At 44.2% G+C, this 24351-nt stretch overlaps 1 protein-coding gene and 1 long non-coding RNA gene across 2 annotated transcripts in view; one reads left to right on the forward strand and one right to left on the reverse strand.

Annotated features, from left to right (window-relative positions):
• Positions 1-1237: 1237 nt before the first annotated feature.
• LOC135983444 (uncharacterized) overlaps positions 1238-24351 on the reverse strand; it is a 380072-nt gene continuing 356958 nt past the window's right edge. Inside the window, exon 3 of the long non-coding RNA XR_010601081.1 lies at positions 1238-7190. This is a non-coding gene — a long non-coding RNA (uncharacterized LOC135983444). The remainder of the gene's footprint in view (positions 7191-24351) is intronic.
• On the forward strand, positions 10868-15086 carry SSTR1 (somatostatin receptor 1). Its single transcript, XM_005301545.4, has one exon. It carries the CDS (start codon positions 11196-11198, stop codon positions 12402-12404), a length of 1209 nt encoding a protein of 402 aa, XP_005301602.1. The 5' UTR covers positions 10868-11195; the 3' UTR covers positions 12405-15086.

Raw genomic sequence — 24351 nt, forward strand, 5'->3', positions numbered from 1 at the left:
CCAGCTAGCCCCTCTGCTCCATGCACCCACATCCCCCTCCTATGCACTTGTGCCCCTCCCCCTTTTCCATTGAACCCCAGTATTCATCACACTCCTCAGTGACATTATAGTCATCCCCCCGCCAGTGCAGCCAGAGGAGCTGGTAATCCCATCTCGTGTCGATGACTGCAACCCTCCTTCCCTACCTTGGTAGGTGCCCCCGTGCCCTCCCCCTCCTCTTCTGGCACCCTCCTCTTCTGCCTGCAGCCTAGCGGGGAGGAGCGGTCAACCCTTCCCTTTCCCCCTCTTCCCCCCACCAGTGTTCGTTCCTATCCACATTGACCATGGCAGGTAATAAGGTGGGTGGGGACCCTTAGGCAGGGCCGGTGCAAGGAAGTTTCGCGCCCTAGGCGAAACTTCCACCTTGCACCCCCGCCCAGCCCTGCAGCAGCTCCCTGCCCCCCCCCACCCTGAGGTGCCCCCCCCCCCGTGGCAGCTTCCCCCCTCCGCCCTGAGGCACCCCCGCGGCAGCTCCCCACCGCCCCAGCCCGGGGAGCCATGCGGCAGCTCCCCACCCCAGCTCACTTCTGCTCCGCCTCCTCCCCGAGCACGCCGCCCCCGCTCTAATTCTCCTCCCCTCCCAGGCTTGCGGCGCCAAACAGCTGATTGGCGCCGTAAGCTGGGAGGCAGGAGAAGTGAAGCAGTGACAGCGTGCTCGGGGAGGGGGCATAGGAACGCTGTAAAAAAAATTAGGGGGCACAGCTTTTTGGTGCCCCCAAATCTTGGCGCCCTAGGCAACCACCTAGTTTGCCTTAATGGTAGCACCAGCCCTGCCCTCAGGTTGACCCTGCTGCCCCTCCTTTGCCTGTCCCCCCTGTGACGGGTTGGATCACAGAAACCCCCTTGGGAGCTGCCAACAGATGTGCAAAGACTACCCCTGCTTCTGTTTTCCCTGCCAGCTCAGGACTCCAGCACCCTGTCTTGCTGAGCCAGACACTCCTGTTTGGCTCCACACACAGATCCAGGGTCTGAATCTCCTGTCCCAAAGCTGCAAGTTTACCTGAAAACAGCTCGCAGTAGCGTGCTTGTCTTTAGCACTCAGATGCCCAACTCCCAATGGGGTCTAAACCCAGATAAATCCGTTTTACCCTGTATAAAGCTTATGCAGGGCAAACTCATAAATTGTTCGCCCTCTATAACAGTGATAGAGAGATATGCACAGTTGTTTGCTCCCCCAGGTATTAATACATACTCTGAGTAAATTACTAAATAAAAAGTGATTTTATTAAATACAGACAGTAGGATTTAAGTGGTTCAAAGTAGTAACAGACAGAACAAAGTAAGTCACCAAGCAAAATAAAATAAAATGCGCAGATCTATGCCTAATCAAACTGAATACAGATAATTTCCTCACCAGTTCCAGAGTGCTCCCTTTTACAGGCTAAGCTCCTTTTAGCCTGGGTCCAGCAATCACTCACACCCCCTGTAGTTACTGTCCTTTGTTTCAGTCTCCTTCAAGTATCCTGGGGGGGGTGGAGAGGCTCCTTCTTTAGCCAGCTGAAGACAAAATGGAGGGGTCTCCCACAGGTTTAAGTAGACTCTCTCTTGTGGGTGGAGACCTCCCTCCTATGCAAAGCCCAGCTCCAAGATGGAGTTTTGGAGTCACCTGGGCAAGTCACATGCCCCTGCGTGACTCAGTCTTTGCAGGCCAACGCCATTGTCCACATGGCATCTTGCATGTCTCCAGGAAGACTTCTCATGTGGATTGGAGCATTCCAAGATGCATTGTTCCCTAAGTGTCTCCTGATCAGGTACTTAACCTGGCAAATTCCTTCCTAAAGAAGCTGACCAAATGCCTCACAAAGCTTACTTAGAAATCAGGCAAGCATACAGCCCATATTCTTAACCTCGAGTAGAAAATGATATATATGTACAAATAGGATGAATAGATATAGTAGACCATAACCCTTACGGAGATATGTTACATGGCACAGGCAGCACAAAACATATTCCAGTTATGTCATACGTACATTTATAAGCACCCCCTCCCCATAAAGCCTTATGGGGTACACTGTCACACCCCCCATCCACCTTCCTGTGGTCCCCATCTCAACTGCTGCTGCCGGACTGCCCGTCATCACCCTGTCAACTTACACATTCAGAGTGGTTGCTACAAACTGAATGAAACCAGTAATAAAACTTCATTGTGCAACATACAGCACAGCTAGTCTATAAAATCATAATGTTCCTTGCTTCCAGAACAATATTTTCTACTTCATTTAAAGCTATTTGTATGCAAACATGAATTCCCCCTGGTCCCATTCCATTTCCTCCATAACTGATAATCCTCTCCTTTTGCTTGTATATTTAGTGATGTGGTTATTCTCGGATTGTGACCAGGGCTGTTTAAAAAAAGCAGCAGTGAGCAGTATTGGTATAGCCATGTTGGTCCCAGGATATTAGAGAGACAAGTTGGCTGAGGCAATATCTTTTATTGGACCAACTTCTGTTGATGAGAGAGACAAGTTCTTGAGCTTACACAGCTCACATTGGCAAACAGCATACAGTCAGCCTACATTTAAAAAGAACTGATTACCGTGGAGAAAGTTAGAGAAGCACATTGAATGAGTTATTGTAAAACTAGATGGGACCAAGTCCAGGGAAATGCTTTGGCAGAGGGCATGGAGTAAATGACAGAAGTCTTTTCTGAACCTCTATTTTTGTAATAACTATATTGAGTATGCCAGAAAGTACCTTCCAATGTTTTAAAATGACAACTTTAAGCATTATAGGCAGTGCTTAAACTTATGATTGGACTGCAGCTGTCGAACATTTAAAGAAGCTTGTCACTGGGTTTAGTCCACTCACCACTGTGGCACCTCCTTGGGGTTCATCTGGGGATTAGCTCACCGCTCCTTCTGCAATTTCTCCGAACCTTGTTCCAATCTCTCATGCCCCACGAGCTGCAGTGTTTCCTCTTTGTGGCTTGGCCCTCTGTCCAGATCACTATAGTTTTCTCCCTTTTTGGGGTATCAAAGTCCCTCTAAAGAAGTCACCTCAAGCAGTCTTCAAAGTCCACTGCCCTGTCTGTGCTACTCCCCCAGTAGCTGGTAGAGGAACCCAGGCCTACCCTCTACACTGGGTTCCAACCTAGGGACCCTACAATCAGCAGCTAAGGTCCATGCGGCCTCGCCTATGGTGCTGTTTTTCCTAGGATTCCTCCTTCTCCCTTCTCTCAACCCTGAGAGTGACTATCAACTCTCTCCCCTGCAGCCTCTTTCTGCTCTCCTCTCCCCAGCTTGGTACAAACACAGCCTCTTTCTTCCCAGCTGGGCTTCTGGTTCAGTTAGGGCTGTGTACCCAGCCAACACCTCACCCAGGTGCAGCCCATCCGGTTGAGTAGCCCCTTCTGAGGAATTTAACAGAGCTATATTCACAGAACCTTTGAGAATGTTTATTTCCATAAGCATATGTTTCAGTGGTGTAAATGTTTTCATCCCTAATCAAATTATTGAAAAATTGCCACTTTTTTGTGATGCACTTGAACCCAATTATTTTAAGTTTACACGGTTCTTGAAAATGAAGACATTAAGGAGTTTATCATGGAGCCTTTGTAGCACTAAGCAACTCCCTGACCCCAAAGGTTACACATTAGGGAGACAGTAAAATCATAAGAACACTCAGGAAGGAGCAAAAAGAAAAAAAATTAAAAATTGCATAATATTTTAAACCATAATTAAAATGGCCATTATGCAGCACAATTAGCACCTGGATTATAATGTGGTGCTCTTGTGGATAAAGTTAAAGCCTGCAGATCTATAACCTCAAAGGAGGTTATGACACTTCCATTTTAAACTTACTGTTCTATGATCACAGCTCACAAATACAATGTATTAAATGTAAATTACACACACTTCTCTGGCTCTTTTCATCCTTCAGCTATGTTAAATGATCAGTGAAAAGATTTTCTGTCTGACTGTCTGCTTTGCTCCAAACAGATTTTAACCCAGCTTTCTGAATATATGCTAGACATCATTTGTCCTTGGCTACATTTGTAACTAAACCATATTCAGCAGCAGTTCAGCTGCACCAATTGCTAACCCCAAATGCCAGCAACAAGTAATTTTTGTAGTGTAGGCAGTGCTTACAGATCAAGGTTCCAAACTCTGTTAGCCCAATGTCAATCTAAGTAACTCCAATGCAGTCAATAGTTACTCAAATTTAAACACGCATAACTGAGATCTAAATGGTCCTATCCCTTTTATTGTCACTACGTTGGGGAGGGAACTTCCTCTAGATGGTTTAGAAAGCATGCTGTCAGCATATATAATCAGTCCTCAGTTTTCTTAAACAATTAATGGCATAGAACAGTTTGTTGTATCATTCTGGCAGATAATTATTTTAATAATGGTGGGCTATGCAGGTTATTAACTACTATAGTAGCAAAAGAAATTAAATGGCAAGTATTGTAATATAGCATAGCTTTTTTCAGCGATCTGATCTGAATGTTTTTCACTTACTAAAGCTGAAATAAACACATCTGGATGGAGAGAGTAAAAAGCCACTTATTGACCACTAAACCCCAGCTTGACCACTAATTTGGTTTATATCGTCCTTTTTTTTTTTACAGAATAGATGCTAATTTCTCAATCAAGTGTAAAAAGACAGACTTTTCCTTTTGAGAGTCAAAGCTTTCAAACATACCATTATCAAAATGAATCACTTCCATCTGTATATTTTCATTTTGTTGTCAACCACCAGAAGAAGTGATGTAAAGTTCAGGCACTGTGCTAAAAGCATGATAATCAGAGATTCAGGACAACTAAAATACCGGTACACTCATTTGATCAAATGGAAGACTTTAAACATTTTTTTGTCATTACTCAAAAGTCAAAATCTCATCTGGCTCACAATCCATGCAATGGGTTTCACGGGGTATAAATCAGCTTAATATTTGCACCTATGAGATTTAAGTGGTTAGAAATTTTCTTTTGTATCATAACATTATGAAAAATGCATAGATTTTTTTTTAAAATACAACTACATAACTTATACCAAACACATTCTAATTCAAATAATTCCTAAGAAAATCCTGTAATAATGGTTGCAAAGGAGCAATCACCCATAAATTAAGAAGATTTATGCTTCATTGACTTTGAATTTTGTATCAGGCATCTACAGTTTGAGGATGGGAAGTTTTGTAAAATTATTTAGTGGGAACCCACCAAAAGTATTCAGCCCATCAACATCTTTTCAGGGTTTGCAGAGCAGCCTGGTGGAATAATACAAATTAGAGCAGTTTCAAGGCCTGTTACAGCAGTAAGGAGCTGCAAATAAAGGCAGGATATTGCTGACAACTACTGTCATATATAATCCCAGCCACTACAAAGAAATAAGTGAAAGAGAACTACAGAATTTTTGCAGCTCAAATTAGGCCATTAATCATCTAAATGCTATAATTTGTGCTAGCAAATAATTGTGGACACAAAATTAGAGCCCTAAATATGGCTTTTTTTACATACATGTACCTTACTTTTGAATTGTGGAGCCTTTTGGTTGTTAGAGTGGAACTGTCTGGCGGAGGTTTTAAACATAATTGGCTAGAGTTCAACACATGAGTTGATGCAGCTGCAATTTATAAATTGCACTTGATTTTTGCCACCTAATATGTCTCTTAAAAATACACCTACAGTACTATAAATAAACTGGAAGGTGTCTGTGTCAACCAGTATTTTTCCATTAACAAAGAATACACTCTGGGGCCCTAATTCTGACCTCCACTGGGGCTCAGCGTCCATAAATGTGCTACAAAGTTTTCTTAACCACTTCCGCAGAGAATACCACTGGCATAAGGGGTTCTTCAGGTGGTGCAGGGCCAATATAATAGCCCTACATGGCGCTCTTGCACAGTTCCTGGTCTAGGGCCATGCTACAGGAGTGGCTGGGGTAAGAGGGAAAAGGCCAGATTGTGGTATAGCTGCTTTGTGCTCTTACTAGTCTAAATTTGTTGAGCAGCTCGTTGGAGGCTGTGAGAAGTCACTGTAAATCAGAACAGCCCATAGGGCTGGTCGAACTTATGCCTAGTACTGGGCAGGCAAGCTGGTAAGGCCAGAATTTGGGAGATGCAAGGGTGATTTAGGTGTCTCTCATCCCCAGAGCCGGTGCTACCATTAAGGCAAACTAGGCGGTTGCCTAGATTTGGGAGTGCCAAAAAGCGGTGCCCCCAATTTTTTTTTACAGCGTTCCTACGCCCCCCTCCCCAAGTGCGGAGTCGCCGCTCCACTTCTCCCGCCTCCCAGGCTTGCGGCGCCAATCAGCTGTTTGGCGCCGCAAGCATGGGAGGGGAGAAGAATTAGAGCAGAGGAGGCAGAGCAGAGGTGAGCTGGGGTGGGGAGGTGCCGCACGGCTCCCGGGCCGGGGGGGGTGGGGAGCTGCCGTGGGGGTTCCTCAGGGCGGGGGGGGGGGGAGGGGAAGCTGCCGCAGGGCTTCCCACCTCTGCTCTGGCCCCTCCCCGAGCACGCCGTTGCTGCTCTACTTCTCCCGCCTCCCAGGCTTGTGGCGCCAATCAGCTGTTTGGTGCCACAAGCCTGGGAGGGGAGGAGAATTAGAGCGCAGGTGGCATGCTCAGGGAGGAGGCTCCCTGGGGGTGGGGAGCTGCCGTGGGGCGGTGCCTCAGGCGGAGGGGGGGGTGGGGAGCTGCCGCAGGGCTGGGGGGAGGGGGGCGGCGCAAGGTGGAAGTTTTGCCTAGGGCGCGAAACTTCCTTGCACCGGCCCTGCTCATCCCCCACTGAATTGTGCCTTCTTGGGAGATGGAATTGCTTCCTGACTGCTCAGAAGACGTAACACTTGGAAAAGAAAAACTGCTTCCCTTGCAAATTAAGTAGTTTGCTTTGGAAGCTTCCAAAATGTGGTTATTTTCTCTTTAAAGCCCTTCCCACAATGGCAGTGTTCTCGTGACCATCTTTCTTCTTCCACCTTGATTTCTTGGGGCTGGTCCACACTAACCCCCCAGTTCGAACTAAGATACATAACTTCAGCTACATGAATAACGTAGCTGAAGTCAAAGTATCTTAGTTCGAACTACAAGGTACTTACTGTGGGTCCACATGCAGCAGGCAGGCTCCCCCGTCGACTCCACGTACTCCTCTCGCGGAGCAGGAGTACTGGTGTCAACGGCGAGCACTTCCGGGATCGATTGCTTACCGCCGAACCTGGAGGTCAGTATAGACGTACCCTTGGTCACTTAATCTGGTCTATCTATGGATTATGAGCCTGAGTGATAGGAGGGATAATACTGTTGTCCACAACTATGAAGTCCAGTAAGAAAAGAGAATTTGGTTGTGTTAAGATGAGCCGGTAATAGGCCATCCATGACATTTGGGTCCAACCAAGTAGTGACCAAAGCATATCAACAGTGAATTGTGGAAAAGAGACCTTTACATCCCCTAATACTGATTTTTCTGAGGGTTAGTCTGGCCTCTCACATAAATTAGAGCATCCTTGAGGCGTCTTTCATTTATGCCAGCTGCCAGTAGCCCCTAGGGTCCGTTAAAGCATCTGATGCCTTGGCCCCATTTTCCATGACCGTGCCTGTGACGTTGCATTCCATACATTTTATGGAACTATGCTAATGAGTGTGAATATAATGTAACTGGAATATGCTTCATGCAAAAGGTCTCTTGTAAGATATCATTACAAAGCTTATAATCTACTGAATTTGTTCAAAATTAATTGTGATTAATCGCACTGTTAAACAATAATAAAATACCAATTGAAATGTATGAAATGTATTAAATAATTTTGGATGTATTTCTACATTTTCAATATAGATTTCAATTACAACACAGAATACAAAGTGCACAGTGCTCACTTTCTATTATTATTTTTTATTACAAATATTTGCACTGTAAAAATGATAAAAGAAATAGTATTTTTTTCAATTCACCTCATACAAGTACTAAAGTGCAATCTCTTTATGGTGAAAGTGTAACTTACAAATGCAGATTTATTTATTTATTTGGTTACATAACTGCACTCAAAAACAAAACAACGAAAAACTTTAGAGCCCACAGTCCACTCAGTCCTACTTCTTATTCTGCCAATCACTAAGACAAACAAGTTTGTTTACATTTACAGGAGATAATGCTACCCATTTCTTATTTACAGTGTCACCTGAAAGTGACAAAAGGTGTTTGCATGGCACTTTTGTAGCTGCGGTTGCAAGGTATTTACATGCCAGATATGTTAAACATTAATATGCCTCTTCATGCTTTGGCCGCCATTCCAGAGGACATGCTTCCATGCTGATGATGCTCGTTAAAAAAATATGTGTCAATTAAATTTGTGACTGTACTCCTTGGGAGAAGAATTGTATGTCTCCTGCTCTGTTTTACCCACATTCTGCATATATTTCATGTTATAGCAGTCTTGGAGGATGACCCAGCACATGTTCGTTTTAAGAATACTTTAACGGCAGATTTGACAAAACGCAAAGAAGGTACTGCTGTGATATTTCTAAAAATAGCTACAGCACTCAACCCAAGTTTTAAGAATCTGAAGTGCTGTCCAAAATCTGAGAGGGACGAAGTGTGGCGCATGCTTTCAGAAGTCTTAAAAGAGCAACACTCTGATGCGGAAACTACAGAAGCCAAGCCACCAAGAAGGAAAATCAAACTTCTGCTGGTGGCATCTGACTCAGATGATGAAAATGAACATGCATCAGTCTGCACTGCTTTGGATCATTATCAATCAGAACCCATCATCAGCATGGAAGCATGTCCTCTGGAATGGTGGTTGAAGCATGAAGGAACATATGAATCTTTAGCACATCTGGTATGTAAATATCTTGCAATGCCAGCTACAACAGTGCCATGCGAACACCTGTTGTCACTTTCAGGTGACATTGTAAACAAGAAGCAGGCAGCATTATCTCCTGCAAATTGTAACCAACCTTGTTTGTCTGAGTGATTGGCTGACTAAGAAGTAGGAATGAGTAGACTTGTAGGCTCTAAAGTTTTACATTGTTTTATTTTTGAATGCAGGTTTTTTTGTACATAATTTGTAAGTTCAACTTGCATGATAAAGAGATTGCACTACAGTACTTGTATGAGGAGAACTGAAAAATACATTTTTTTTGTTTTTTACAGTGCAAATATTTGTAATAAAAATAAATATAAAGTGAGCACTGTACACTTTGTATTCTGTGTTGTAATTGAAATTAATATATTTGAAAATGTAGTAAACATCCAAAAATATTTAAAATAAATGGTATTCTATTGTTTAACGGCTCAATTAATCGCTAAAACGCTCATGGACAATAATAATAGCCTACGAATATTAAGATAATTTGCAAATCCTGATCACTAAATTCATTATTGTATTGGAACAGAAATCAAAATGAAGAAAATAAACCCACACAATTCCCAATAGTCATAGAGACTATGTTGCACACACAGAAATCATTGCAATTACAGACATCATTATTTGTCCAACAGAAACAGATTTTTACCATAGCATCATTGTTTTTATATATATATACATAACAATCACTATGAACTATTTCTCAGTCATGAAAGGAAAATGCTTGCCAGAGTAGTGCGTGTGTGTGTGTGTTGGAGAGGGCAGATGATGATGATATGTCATGTGTATGTACTGGAGTGCATAGATAGGGGTGGTGGTGGATTTGTTGGAGTGGGTGAATGTTTATAAATGTAGTTTTGTGTGTTGGAATAGGTAGGTGCTGATAATACGCATGCAAGGAAGGTAGATGGTAGTGTGGGTGTGTGCATTTGTGGGGCGATGACTATGGTGTTTGCATCTGTGAGGTGGTGCTGGTAGGTGGCAGTAATCTATGTGTGTCTATGTAAGTGGTGGCAATGTGCGTGTAGTGGCAGTAGGGAGGGTATGTGGTGGTGTGTGAGGCATCGATGGAATGGTTAGTAAGTGTGGTGTGTGTTTGGGTAGTTGTGGTAGTTTGTGTATTGGGTATGTAATTATGTGTATGTTTAGTGGTGTTGTGTCATGTCTAGAGGTGATAGAAAGGCTAGCTGGTGATGTATACTGGGGCATGTGTGTGTACAGGTGATAGAATGGGTATGTGTTGGCATGTAGTAGCGGTGCCACATGTAGGGGCAGGGTGTGTGTGTGTGATGGTGGTGCTGTGTGTAAGGTCAGGGTGTGTTTGGATGTGCTGGTGGTGCTGTGTGTAGAAACAAGGTAGGTGTGTGGAGGTGGTGCAGTGTGTAGGGCCAGAGGTGTGTGTAGAGGTGCTGGTGGTGCTGTGTGGAGGTAAATGTGTGTCTGTGTGTGTAGAAGCAGGGTGTGTACAGTGGTGCTGTATCGAGGGGCAGGGTGTGTGTGTGTGGCGGTGGCAGTGTGTGTAGGGGCAGGCAGTGTGTGTACGGTGGTGCTGTGCCTGGGGCAGGGTGTGTGTGTTGCGGTGGCACTGTGTGTAGGGGCAGTGTGAGTACGGCAGCACTGTATCTAGGGGCAGGGTGTGTGTGTGTGTGTGTGTGTGGCGGTGGCACTGTGTGTAGGGGCAGTGTGTGTATGGTGGTGCTGTGCCTAGGGACAGGGTGTGTGTGTGGCGGTGGCAGGCACTGTGTGTAGGGGCAGGGTGTGTGCGGTGGTGCTGTGCCTAGAGGTTGTGTGTGTGTGTGTGTGTGTGTGTGTGTGTACAGTGGTGCTGTATCTATGGGCAGGGTATGTGCGTGGCGGTGGCACTGTATGTCGGCACAGGAAGGCTGTCGTGGAGAGCTGGTGATCGCTCCCGGCTGGGGGGTCTCTGTGCGCCTACGAGCCGGGCTGGTGCCACAGAGCTTCAGGAGCGGCAGGCCGGCCTGGCCCAGCAGGTCCCACGCCGGGACTGCCAGTCAGGTTGCCGCGGGCGGGAGCTGAACAATGCGGAGCCGGGGAGGGGACTGAGCTCCTGACGCTCCGCCGAGCGCTCAGGGCCGGGCGGGAAGGACACCCACCTACGTCGCCTTCTGGTGGGGTTTTTCCCCTCCTCCTTTTCGTCGCTGCTGACGCGCCGCTGCCTATTAATCATTCACCAGCCGGAGAGCGGCAATTAACGCCGCTCGGCTCGGCTCGGCGGCAGCCTCCTCGCTCCCCATGCCAGGCTCGGGCGGGAGACTCCGCCAGCATGCCGAGCCGGGCGGGCGGCCAGCGCCGGCTGCTGTGAGCCCGCGGGAGGGGAGGGCTGGGCTGGGCTGAGGATGCTCCCCAATGGCACCTGCCCCAGGCTCCCGGGCGGTGCAGGTGGAGGCAGCGGCAGTAGCGGCGGCGCGAGCGGAGGGAGCTGCTGTAGCAGCGGCAGCGCCGGCGGGGTCCTGGGGGAGGCAGCGGCGGGGGGCATGGAGGCGGGCGGCAGGAACTCCTCCGGCGCCCCGAACGGCACCCTGAGCGACTCGCAGGGCAGCGCCATCCTCATCTCCTTCATCTACTCCGTGGTGTGCCTGGTGGGGCTGTGCGGCAACTCCATGGTCATCTACGTGATCCTGCGCTACGCCAAGATGAAGACGGCCACCAACATCTACATCCTCAACCTGGCCATCGCCGACGAGCTGCTGATGCTCAGCGTGCCCTTCCTGGTCACCTCCACCCTGCTGCGCCACTGGCCCTTCGGCTCGCTGCTCTGCCGCCTGGTGCTCAGCGTGGACGCCATCAACATGTTCACCAGCATCTACTGCCTGACGGTGCTCAGCGTGGACCGCTACATCGCCGTGGTGCACCCCATCAAGGCGGCCCGCTACCGCCGGCCCAGCGTGGCCAAGATGGTCAACCTGGGCGTCTGGGTGCTCTCCATCCTCATCATCCTGCCCATCATCATCTTCTCCAGCACGGCGCCCAACAGCGACGGCACGGTGGCCTGCAACATGCTCATGCCCGAGCCCACTCACCGGTGGCTGGTGGTCTTCGTGGTCTACACTTTCCTGATGGGCTTCCTGCTGCCCGTGGTGGCCATCTGCCTCTGCTACATCCTCATCATCGCCAAGATGCGCATGGTGGCGCTCAAGGCCGGCTGGCAGCAGCGCAAGCGCTCCGAGCGGAAGATCACCCTCATGGTCATGATGGTGGTGATGGTCTTCGTCATCTGCTGGATGCCCTTCTACATCGTACAGCTGGTCAACGTCTTCGTGGAGCAGGACGACGCCACCATCAGCCAGCTCTCCGTCATCTTGGGCTACGCCAACAGCTGCGCCAACCCCATCCTCTACGGCTTCCTCTCGGACAACTTCAAGAGGTCCTTCCAGCGGCTCTTGTGCCTCAGCTGGATGGACAACGCCACGGAGGAGCCCGTCGATTACTACGCCACGGCCCTGAAGAGCAGGGCGTACAGCGTGGAGGACTTTCCCCCCGACAACTTGGAGTCGGGGAGCATGTACAGGAACGGCACTTGCACCTCCAGGATTACCACCCTCTGAGGAAGCGCGCAGCAACCTCCCGACGCCCCCCAGGCGCAGGGCAGCCGGGAGCTGGGGACTGCGGGCGGGTAGGGTGGGGGTGGGGGGGGGTTATTATTCTGTTTGGAAACAACAGAGTTGGGCACGAAAAGGAACAACAAAGTGTTCCCTGGCCTTCTGCCCCTCACCCCACCCCCTCTGTATTTCAATTGCGTTGTGTTTGCTGATGCTACTACACCCCTAGTCAATTATTAACTGCGCGCCCCTCAGGTGGACTTTAGGTTCCTCAATCTGTTGCTCCTCCCCCCCCCCTTGTGTTTGATCAGCGTGTGTGTGGGTCAGTGAGGTCTCCTGTTGACTTTCTCTGTTTCTTTTTATACTCGTCTCCTCTCCGCCCCCCTTTGGTTCACTTGCCATTGTGGTGGCACATCGATGTGCTGCTCTTTTCATGGTCGAGTTGCTTAGTGTCTAATTGTTCCACCCCTTTGGAAGGTACACTATTGACTGCAGACTTTGCTCCTTGGCAGCCATAAAACACGAGGCGATGTTCTGTCAAAAGCTAGGAAATCGCTCAGTTTACATGCCACAATTTAACTCAATCCTTCCTAGCTGAAACCAACACTGACCAGAAAAGGAGACAGGATTTCTGTTCAGAGTAGAACCAGAAAAGGTCCCTTTCCCGCAGCTGCAGGGAAAGAGCAGACAAACCTTCATCCCCCACAAGGGAGAGAAAAGCTCCTATAAAAGGGACAGGCAAGCTCATGAAGTCATATTTCAAATAAAACAGAATGACAGATCTCTCTTTCTCTCCGAGAAGAATGTGAAAAGATAAGGGGGGAGAGAGAGAGAGTTGGGGGACGCAAACTACTAGAATTGAGCTCCATTGAGATTTGGCATTCAGTGGCACTCAAGGGGAAAAGGCAATCCCTATGGAAATGGCATCGAAAACCCCTCCTAAGAAAGAAATGCGATAATTTCATTATCTCAGGGCTGCCCAGTAGGCTGCTGATAACAGAGAGATATACACCGCCCCGTGACTCGCATGGAACAGGGTATTGGACGGGAAGGTGTGCAAATAATGAAGTTTAAAGGGAGCACTAGACTGTGAAGCTATTGTCCTGTGCGTGTTACGCTCACCTGAAACAACCCTACAGGGAATAAAAGAGACGCAAGCTGTGAAGGACAGTCGGTGTGGCCGCTTTTGCGGTTCGAACCACATAGAATAAGAAAAGTTTATTGCAGATCTTTCATCAGGCTTTGAAATACTTATCAGAAACATACAACTGTTTAATAATAGCTGTTCCCTAGCCCCACTTTGCATCGCTCCTAAACTGAAAGGGGTTTATGTATCAACAGTGTAAGCTACATTCCCTGTGCTTCAATATATGTTTGATTTTGATTGTCTTTATGTGTGTGCTTAATATGTTGTTTGATTTCAGGGTTTTGTTTTGTTACTGTGTCATGAAAACGTTCTCTTTGAAGCAGTTTATTCTATGTACTGAAGTCTTGGTGGCCACATACAAGGGGGTGCATTTTAAAGGGTGATGTTCAAGAAGGCTCCTTCTGGAGAAAAAGATTATAACCTTTTTCTAGGCCTTCTTTTTCCATTGTTTCCCCACAACAATTCTTTTTCCTGTCTTTTCTCACCTTGATCATGCCCATTTCAGAATTGAGAATATTTTTCTGATAGAAAAACAGTGCTTTTCTATTGGATAAATGATGGTGGAAAGCAAAATCTAACATTTGTTCCCCCTTTAAAGATTATCCCAACCTAGACATATCAGTAAAGATTATAGTGACACAAGCAATTCTGCTTTCTGTTCTTTATTGCGTTCCTTAAAACACAACTAATGTCAGAGACAGTGGGCTAGCGCACTTTTACCAAATCATCTCTCTAGCACAACACTGTGAATTATAGGAATAACTACTGGAAATAGGAAACAAAAGGATAAAACCCTAAAAGGCCTGTAAACACTGCCTACTAATTGCTATATTACTTGCTGAATCCAAACAGAGTTAATACTTAACTTACTAATGTGTCTAGCTCTTTGGGGGGGCTCAGTATGGTTCCTTGATGAACTGTAGCATGAACTTTTCTTAGGAGCAAAAAGCATCAGGCCATTTTGCAAATCTCTCCCACCAAAACATCAGATATTGTGAAATGAATGTATAAATTCTAGTATCTCAGCAAGGACCTGATCCATAGTCCATTGAAGTGAATGGAAACTCTCCCACTGACTTCAGTGGGTTTTGGCTCATCCCCTTTTGGTTTAAAAAATAATTGCTAATGTAGACACTGTTACATCCCTATTAAAACATTTTGTGAAATGCTTTAAAATCTGTATGATTTTATTCCTTTTTACTTTTCAGGGGACCACTTGTTTAAAAAGGACCTTCAAATAATTTTAAAGGTAATTGCTAATTTTACCTTCATTTATAGTAAAGAGAGAGAGAGAGAGAGAGAGAGAGAGAGAGAGAGAAATATCTCTTACAATCTTCACTAACATTTCACCGAAGACAGGCATTGCCTTGTTTAAAACAGACAAAAACCATAGGGTGCCATGTTTACATTTTTAGAGCTTCATTTCAAATCGTGGTCATTGTTTCCTTAAAAAGGTATCAATCTAGTGCTTTTATACTGTTACTTTACCCAGCAATACTGTAATGCAGTGTTAGCTTAATAAACAGATATATTATACAGTACTCTGCAATTTATTGTTTTTCTGCAATTACTAAGTTTTTTTAAAATAGTACAAAATTGCTACTCAGCTTTGATGAGACACTAAGCAAAGGTTGTTTATTTGTTTCCTTTGGCTTCATGCAAAGATATTGGAACCTGCGATACCCATGCACTTAATTCTACAGACATACCAACTTGTGTTCTCTGATTTCAGTTCTCCCAAGCTAAGTAAACTCAAGCTGTGCTAATACTCGGCTGGGAGACCACCCAGGGTGTTGCAGTATCAGGTGCTTAGTTACACAATAAAAGGTATTCTTTCCTCCTCCTCATTACTGAACTAATTTGTCAGCAGTCAACATGGTGCTAGGGTCACCAGTTAAAGCACTGTGTTGTTCCAGCTGGATACAACATTCGTCAGTTGTCCTGAACTAATGTCTGGTGCTGCCATTTTTCACCTACACGTTGATGGTAAGTGAAGTGATCAAAAGCTATATAGCATTATTGTGTTGCAGCGGAAAGAAAGGTAGTCCAATCAAAGTTATTATTCTAAATAAGTGAGTAACAACTATCTGAGAAAAAAAAAGATGCCTTCAGGAACTGGTGTGAAATGTATAAGAAAACAGAGTATTATTTCAAATGCTTTGCAAATTCTCAAATAAAATTTGTTAAAATTTCATATAAAAAGAGCTCCAAACAGCTGTTGTCTTCAGCAACCACTGCAGAAAGCATTTAGCTGAAATATTTCTCTCCAGCATTCTACATAATTTTATTTATACATAGCCCACTTTACCCACAAAAAGCATAAATACTGTTTACCATCAACAGGGCATTGCTGCATATTTTTTAGTTGTCTAACATATCACAAGTTTCATACTAATTTATATGTTGGCACAGGGTCAGACTCTGCACCATTGACTTCAGTGTGAGTTTTGTCATTGACAATAGTAGTGCAGGGTAAGGCACAGGGTCAGACTCTGCACGATTGACTTCAGTGTGAGTTTTGTCATTGACAGTAGTAGTGCAGGGTAAGGCACAGGGTCAGACTCTGCACGATTGACTTCAGTGTGAGTTTTGTCATTGACAGTAGTAGTGCAGGGTAAGGCCCATATAAAATGTGAGTGATGTTTCTCAAAAGCACTTTTAGACTTGATGAAGTGAATAAGCATGGCCTGTATTGTCTCATAGATCCACACACAGAAGGGACCCTCTTCACACTGATTTTCACAGCAGGAGTGTGTACTGGGGGGAGAGTGTCAGACACCTCTGCAGTATTGTCTCCACCCAAATGAGGCTCAGATTAAGACTCTTGTTCCCCACCCACAAGTAAGTCTCCCCAGGAAATACTAAACAACCTAGAGCGGTATCATCTGTGAACTCACATCTGATAGGTCTTAGGGCAACTGCAGCCTGGCACTGTTGGGCTGACAGGAGTCAGAATGGATGCAGAGGCACAAGACATCTAAAGGGGTGACAGGGCCTCTTGTGGATCCTCTAGGCACTATGTGTAATGATGGGTATCAATCAGATTTGGAGTATTTTGTGTATGACTATAAAGCCCATTTTCCTGATGGAGCCACAGGGGAGGCACTCCTTTGGGTGTAGGATCTTAACATAGATTTCCTCTCGCAGCGCCCATCCAATGAATATTTCCACAGAAGGGGCTGAGTTGCCAAAGTTTCAATCTTTTGAATATAACACATTCATTTCTGACATGCCATTTCTACACCATACCTAGATAGAACAGATTTTTTTAAAAAAATCATATTTTAAAAATGGAAAGTCTATATTTCTAATACATGCTATTAATAGTACAACCATGTGCCTGTTTGATATACTGTGGCAAACAGTCTCCAACAACATACACATTTTAGCTCCAAAGCTTGGGCCAAATCTTGTTCATTTTCCTGAAATCAATTGGCCTCCAGGTGAGTAAGGCAAGCAAGACTTGGCTTTCCAATATCACTTGCCCAATAAAACAAAGCATCATCTAATGGGTACCTTAAAATATCACCACCATAAAAAAGCATCCAAGCCAAAAGAAACAGGAGCAAGGAATTCACTCTGTTTTCCAAAAAGAATCACTGTTTTTCAGCCTCTGTGATTTCCAACCCTACCAGTCTCCAGGGCTCTGCATTTGAGAATGTGAATCATGAATCTCCAAAGGAAAATAAAATAGCTCCACAGTATTATCAACATTCTTACGTATCTGGAGACCTGGACCACAAGAAGAAAGAATAATTCAACAATTAGATTTCCCTCTTAGAGCTAAACATTTTAGATTATTATATTTTGGGGATAGGAGTCAAGAAGAATGAGGGAAACAGGAAGCATATCAAAGTACTCCTCTTTACATTAAGTATTATAAACCTAATCAAATGTTCAACATGGGGAAGTTTCAGAGTAGCAGCCGTGTTAGTCTGTATCCTCAAAAAGAACAGGAGTACTTGTGGCACCTTAGAGGCTAACAAATTTATTTGAGCATAAGCTTTCGTGGACTACAGCCCACTTCTTTGGATGCATAGAATGGAACACACAGAAAGAAGATATTTATACATACAGAGAACACGAAAAGGTGGAAATAGCCATACCAACTGTAAGAGGCCAATCAGTTGAGATGAGCTATCATCAGCAGGAGAAAAAAAAACACCTTTGAAGTGATAAGCGAGATGACCCATAGAAGGTGTGGGGATACTTAACATGGGGAAATAGATTCAATTAGTGTAATGACCCAACCATTCCCAGTCTCTGTTTCGACCTAAGTTAATTGTATCTAATTTGCATATTAATTCAAGTTCAGCAGTCTCTCTTTAGAGTCTGTTTTTGAAGTTTTTTTTGTTGCAAAATTGCCACCTTCAAGTCCGTCACTGTATGGTTTCTCTTAATTAATTGGCCTCTCAGAGTTGGTAAGACAACTCCCACCTGTTTATGCTCTCTGTATGTGTGTATATATATCTCCTCAATATATGTTCCATTCTATATGCATCCGAAGAAGTGGGCTGTAGTCCACGAAAGCTTATGCTCTAATAAATTTGTTAGTCTCTAAGGTGCCACAAGTACTCCTGTTCTTCTTTTTGCGGATACAGACTAACACGGCTGTTACTCTGAAACCTGTATGGTTAGAGAAGTTGAAGTGTTCTCCCACTGGTTTTTGAATGTTATGATTCCTGATGTCAAATTTGTATCCATTTATTCTTTTGTGTAGAGACTGTCCAGTTTGGCGGATGTATATGGCAGAGGGGCATTGCTGGCACATGATGGCATATATCACGTTGGTAGATGTGCAGGTGAATGAACCCCTGATTGATGTGGTTAGGTCCTATGATGGTGTCACTTGAATAGATATGTGGACAGAGTTAGCATCGGGCTTTGTTACAAGGATAGGTTCCTGGGTTAGTGTTTATGTTGTATGGTGTGCGGTTACTGGTGAGTATTTGCTTCAGGTTGGGGGGCTGTCTGTAAGCGAGGACTGGTCTGTCTCCCAAGATCTGTGAGAGTGAGGGATCATCTTTCAGGATAGGTTGTAGATCTTTGATGATGTGCTGGAGAGGTTTTAGTTGGGGACTGAAGGTGACGGCTAGTGGCGTTCTGTTATTTGTTGGGCCTGTCCTGTAGTAGCTGACTTCTGGGTACTCTTCTGGCTCTGTCAATCTCTTTTTTCACTTCAGCAGGTGAGTATTGTAGTTTTAAGAATGCTTGATAGAGATCTTGTAGGTGTTTGTCTCTGTCTGAGGGATTGGAGCAAATGTGGTTGTATCTTAGAGCTTGGCTGTAGACAATGGATTGTGTGGTGTGTCCTGGATGGAAGCTGGAGGCATGTTGGTAAGTATAGAGGTCAGTAGGTTTCCGGTATAGGGTGGTGTTTATGTGACCATCACTTATTACCACAGTCGTGTCTAGGAAATGGACCGCTTGTGTGGATTGGTCTAGGCTGAGGTTGATGGAGGGATGAAAATTGTTAAAATCATGGTGGAATTCCTCGAGATCTTCTTTTCCATGGGTCCAGATGATGAAGATGTCATCAATGTAGCGCAGGTAGAGTAGGGGCGTTGGGGACGAGAGCTAAGGAAGCGTTGTTCTAGGTCAGCCATAAAAATGTTGGCATACTGTGGGGCCATGTGGGTACTCATAGCAGTGCCGCTGACTTGAAGGTATATATTGTCCCCAAATGTGAAATAGTTGTGGGTGAGGACAAAGTCACAAAGTTCAGCCACCATTCAACCACCGTGATATTATCGGGGATACTGTTTCTGATGGCTTGTAGTCCATCTTTGTGTGGAATGTTGGTGTAGAGGGCTTCTACATCCATAGTGGCCAGGATGGTGTTTTCTGGAAGATCACCAATGGATTGTAGTTTCCTCAGGAAGTCAGTGGTGTCTCGAAGATAGCTGGGAGTGCTCATACCGTAGGGCCTGAGAAGAGAGTCCACATAGCCAGACAATCCTGCTGTTAGGGTGCCAGTGCTTGAGATGATGGGGCGTCCAGGATTTCCAGGTTTATGGATCTTGGGTAGCAAATAGAATACAGCTGGTCGGGGTTCTAGGCATGTGTCTGTACAGATCTGTTCCTGTGCTTTTTCAGGGAGTTTCTTGAGCAGATGAATTTCTTTTGGTAATCATCAGTGGGATCAGAGGATAATGGCCTGTAGAATGTGGAGTTAGAGAACTGCCTAGCAGCCTCTTGTTCATATTCCAACTTATTCATGATGACGACAGCACCTCCTTTGTCTGCCTTTTTGATTATGATGTCAGAGTTGTTCCTGAGGCTGTTGATGGCGCTGTGTTCAGCATGGCTAAGGTTATGGGGCAAGTGATGCTGCTTTTCCACAATTTCAGCCCGTGCACGTCGACGGAAGCAATCTATGTAGAAGTCCAGTCTATTATTTCGACCTTCAGGAGGAGTTCACACAGAATCCTTCTTTTTGTAGTGCTGGTAGGGAGGATTCTGTGGGTTAGTATGTTGTTCAGAGGTGTGTTGGAAATATTCTTTGAGTCGGAGATGGCGGAAGTAGGATTCTAGGTCACCGCAGAACTGTATCATGACACAATTAACTTAGGTCTAAACAGAAACTGGAATGGTTGGGTCATTACACTAATTGAATCGCTTTCCCCATGTTAAATATCCTCACACCTTGTATGGGTCATCTCGCTTATCACTTCAAAGGTGTTTTTTTTTCTCCTGCTGATGATAGCTCATCTCAATTGATTGGCCTCTTACAGTTGGTATGGCTACTTCCACCTTTTCATGTTCTCTGTATGTATAAATATCTTCTTTCTGTGTGTTCCATTCTATGCATCCAAAGAAGTGGGCTGTAGCCCACAAAAGCTTATGCTCAAATAAATTTGTTAGTCTCTAAGGTGCCACAAGTACTCCTGTTCTTTATGGGGAAGTTGTAGTTTCCCAACAAAAGCTAGGAAACCCCCTCAATAATTTAAAATCTGTTTTGACAGAGAAGTTACCATGAATGTGGTACAACCTGAATAAAAGGGTGCTGAGCAAGGTGATGGTGTAGCTGTGGTATTTGCGTCCATCCTGAAATGTAAATAGTCTCTAACCCCGAGACTGGATTGAGTACATTATGCTCATCTTGCATGTGTGTCCTGAGATGGAGTTAAATTGAGGCTAGTTTAGTATACTGACAGCCCAGTGCTCATCTCTTCTGTTCAGGTTAACCATATCATGCTCATCACCATGGTATCTGAGCTGCACTGCAGAGTCCCTCTATGAGCTATTGCGGTGCTTAACCATGGTGGAATGGGAAGTGCCAAAGTTGGTAGTATGTGGTGATTGCAAAAATCAAGAGGAATAAGTAGTTTTCTGAATCAAGATTAAATGGCCACCATGATGACCCCAGGAGGTATTGGCTCAGTTTACACAGCTGACCATGCTCTTGATCTAGTGTTTAGTTTGGGATTGGAGGGGAAGTACTGTATTTGAAAATTATGGGCCTGATTTTCAAGAGGCTCTGCCTGCACTGCTTGCTCTAATCAATATCAGTGGGAGTTGCAGGTGTTCAGTACTTCTGAAAATCATGCCCTACACTCATTGCATGGACTAACCACTGCCATCTTATATGGAGATATACCTATCTCATAGAACTGGAAGGGACCCTGAAAGGTCATTGAGTCCAGCCCCCTGCCTTCACTAGCAGGACCAAGTACTGATTTTTGCCCCTGATCCCTATGTGGCCCCCTCAAGAATTGAACTCACAGCCCTGGGTTTAGTAGAGCAATGCTCAAACCACTGAGCTGTTTCCCCCCAATGATAAGGTGCTTGTCTCCTGTTGGGGTGAAAGAGCTGCTTTAAGGCACTAGCTGTGAAAACTAAGGGAACCTGTTTGCAACAATGCTATCTGAGTTGACAGACAAGGTATTTATTGATTAGAATGCACTGTAATAAAATGAAAAAGGTGTATAATTTATCAGAGTGCCAACTAAGGCTCAATGGAAGCTTTAGCTGGATAAAGTGTGCAAAATAAAATCCTATGTGGAGTCTACTATATTATATAATCAAGCAGAGACCAGACATGGATAAAAGGAAAATGCAGAATGCATTGATCTTTTGAGTAGAAAAAAAAATCAATAGCACTATTAATCAATTTCTTTTCCTAGCATCATTGCAGATTTATTTTGCATATGATCTGACTGAGGCCACAGGGAGAGCAAAAAATAAACAAATTCTAAGCTAATTCAAAATATAAAATAGCTCCTTTAAAGAGTTTTTGATTCCTTTTGGAAGAACCGGAACAACATTCTATTTAAAAACATGTCTTTTGTATCTTAGATTCTGTAGTTTCTTCCTTTGGCTTTTTGTTCGTTTAAAAATCGATATAAAAAGCTGCTTATTCACAGCCTAAAGTCAAGGGGCCAGACCCTCAGCTTATGTAAATTATTGATGTCAATGGAGCTACACTAATTTACAACATCTGAGGCTTTTACCCCCTGGTTCCTGCCCCAAAGAGTTTGCCATCTAAACTGATCACAACACAAGAGATGGAGGGGGGAATACAGAGAGTGGGAGTACTTGGATAGTACAGTACATGTCATGTTAATTCTTAGCTGTTTGCCTGTTTTTTATAATTATGGGGGGGGGAGGGGTTGGTGGGATTTTTTGTTTGTTTTCAGTTGTTCAAAGGAATGGATGAGAAGATCATTGCTTGCAGGGGGAAGGTGGGTTCTGAGTCGTGTGACTAGATAGCAAGTGTGAAAAGTCAGGACTGGGGGGAGAGAGGGTAATAGGATCCTATATAAGACAAAGGCCCTAAATCAGGACATCTGGTCACCCTAGTTCTGAGAGGAAACTGAAGGTTAAAAAAGAACATCCCAGGCAAGTTGGCAGTATTAGAAAAGGCATGGAGGTGTTTGTAGGAGAAGGGGACATGGAAGGAGGCAGAATTGATGGAATGCTGACTCGAACTAAGGGAGTGGCAGGTGACCAGTGATCACACATAGGCGGGGACAGAGCGCTACATAGCCTTGAAAAGGGAAGGAGTTCGAAATAGAGAGAGAAGGGTCACAGGGCCAGGGAAGGAACTCTTGTAGAGATACAAAAAACAGTCTTTGGATTGTGTGGCAAGGCTTAGATGTGGAAATGGAGCATCATTTGGACATTAAAAAGACCTTCCATGTAGTCACTTTATATTATCTGGGATTCCTGCACCAACTACTGAAACTTCATTCACTTTAAACAAAGGAGCCAAAATTCTGCTTTCAGCTTCACCTTTGTAACCACAGAAGACAGCTTTGGAGTTAGTGATAACATTGTGAGTATAGTGAGCGGAAAAAATTGCTGTAAATATGCACTCAGACAAAGGATTTCCCTCCCCTCCCCCCCAAGTCTTGCCCCACAATTCCAGAGATAAAACTCTATCTTTTGAATAAAATAAGTTAAGTATATGAGTGTTGAAACTGCTGCTTTCAAAGCTATTGGTTATTTGTAAAGGTACAAAGTATCGGAGCTTTTTCTAAGAACTGAGTATTATCATAAGCAGGTTGCTGGGTACCCATAAATCTTAGGACAAAAACCTAGAAACCAAATAGATGGCAGAAGCAGTATGAGAGAGAGAAATCCTAGTCTCTGATTTTTTTTTTAATATTTCAAACTGTTATAATCTCAACTTTCTGGCTTCCCCTCTGCCCCTGCCTCTTTCCTTTTTATTATTCCAATAGAAAAATTTCTTACAATATTTTTGTTTGATACATAAAGTAATGTAAATATCTTAACAACATGGGAATGGAAAACTATTGTACTTCCCATCACCCATACATAAGATTCAGAGATTTAATACTTTATTTTTAAAAAAAACCCTGAATTGTGATACATAAATAAAACAAATATACTTTCTTTTAAGAACCAGAAGTGGCTTATATCTTGCTCCCCACATGTTTGAACTAAATTCACAATTTCATCATTAAGGGCTACAATAGATTTCCACTGTGCTTAATCTGGTCAGTATAGGATTTCAGTTTCAAGAGCACTTGGTCCAGGACCTATCCTCAGAACCAAAAATTAATTTAAAAAGCATGAAAAGAAGAAACCCCCAAGAATGGGAGATAAGCTCATCAAACACCCATATTTATCAAAAATGTGTAACACTTATGGTCTGTTAGCTAGATCATAGGAGTGAGTATTTTATCTAGAAGAGCTGAATACATTATATTTCATTATGCTGGATTACATGTAGCATGAGACTACTGTTCCTGCGCAGGTAGCATTCAATTTAAATAAACTATTCCCACTTTCCCAAAGTTATTTAGGGAGTATAGAAAGAGCATTGCAATCTTCTTTTTAAATCTAGCTAAACATGTGGCCGCTTCAATCTTTTAACACAAAAAAGGAATGCACATTCCAAACATAAGGTAAAACATTTTACTCCAGCAAACCTGTCTTCCTCTGATGTGCCAGCAGGGGGTTCTTTTGAGAGTTCTAGTCTGAATTTGTAAAACAGCAAGATAAGTTACATTCAGGAGTTTTGAAAGCAATGTTAGCAATCTCTGCCTGATGTGCAGGGCAATCCCCGGTAGCTGTCTCTATCTGATGTGTAAGATAAGAAAAAGGGGATTTGTGATGAATACTTTCAAGAGTTAGCTATTAAACTAAAGTCATTAAAGTACAGAACAAATTAGACTATGATGCACAATTTATACAAATAGGGCGATGCTTATGTTGCTTACTGTGTTTTAATCCTTTTAATTTGACGATATAACAAAGAGTGGGAACAAGCACTTTTTGTTAGTGAAGAGGAAAAATATTTTATGTTAATTACTTATTCTTTTGGGAGATAAGGATGGT

Source organism: Chrysemys picta, chromosome 4, assembly GCF_011386835.1.
Source record: "Chrysemys picta bellii isolate R12L10 chromosome 4, ASM1138683v2, whole genome shotgun sequence".
In the NCBI taxonomy this organism is placed as follows: Eukaryota; Metazoa; Chordata; order Testudines; family Emydidae; genus Chrysemys; species Chrysemys picta.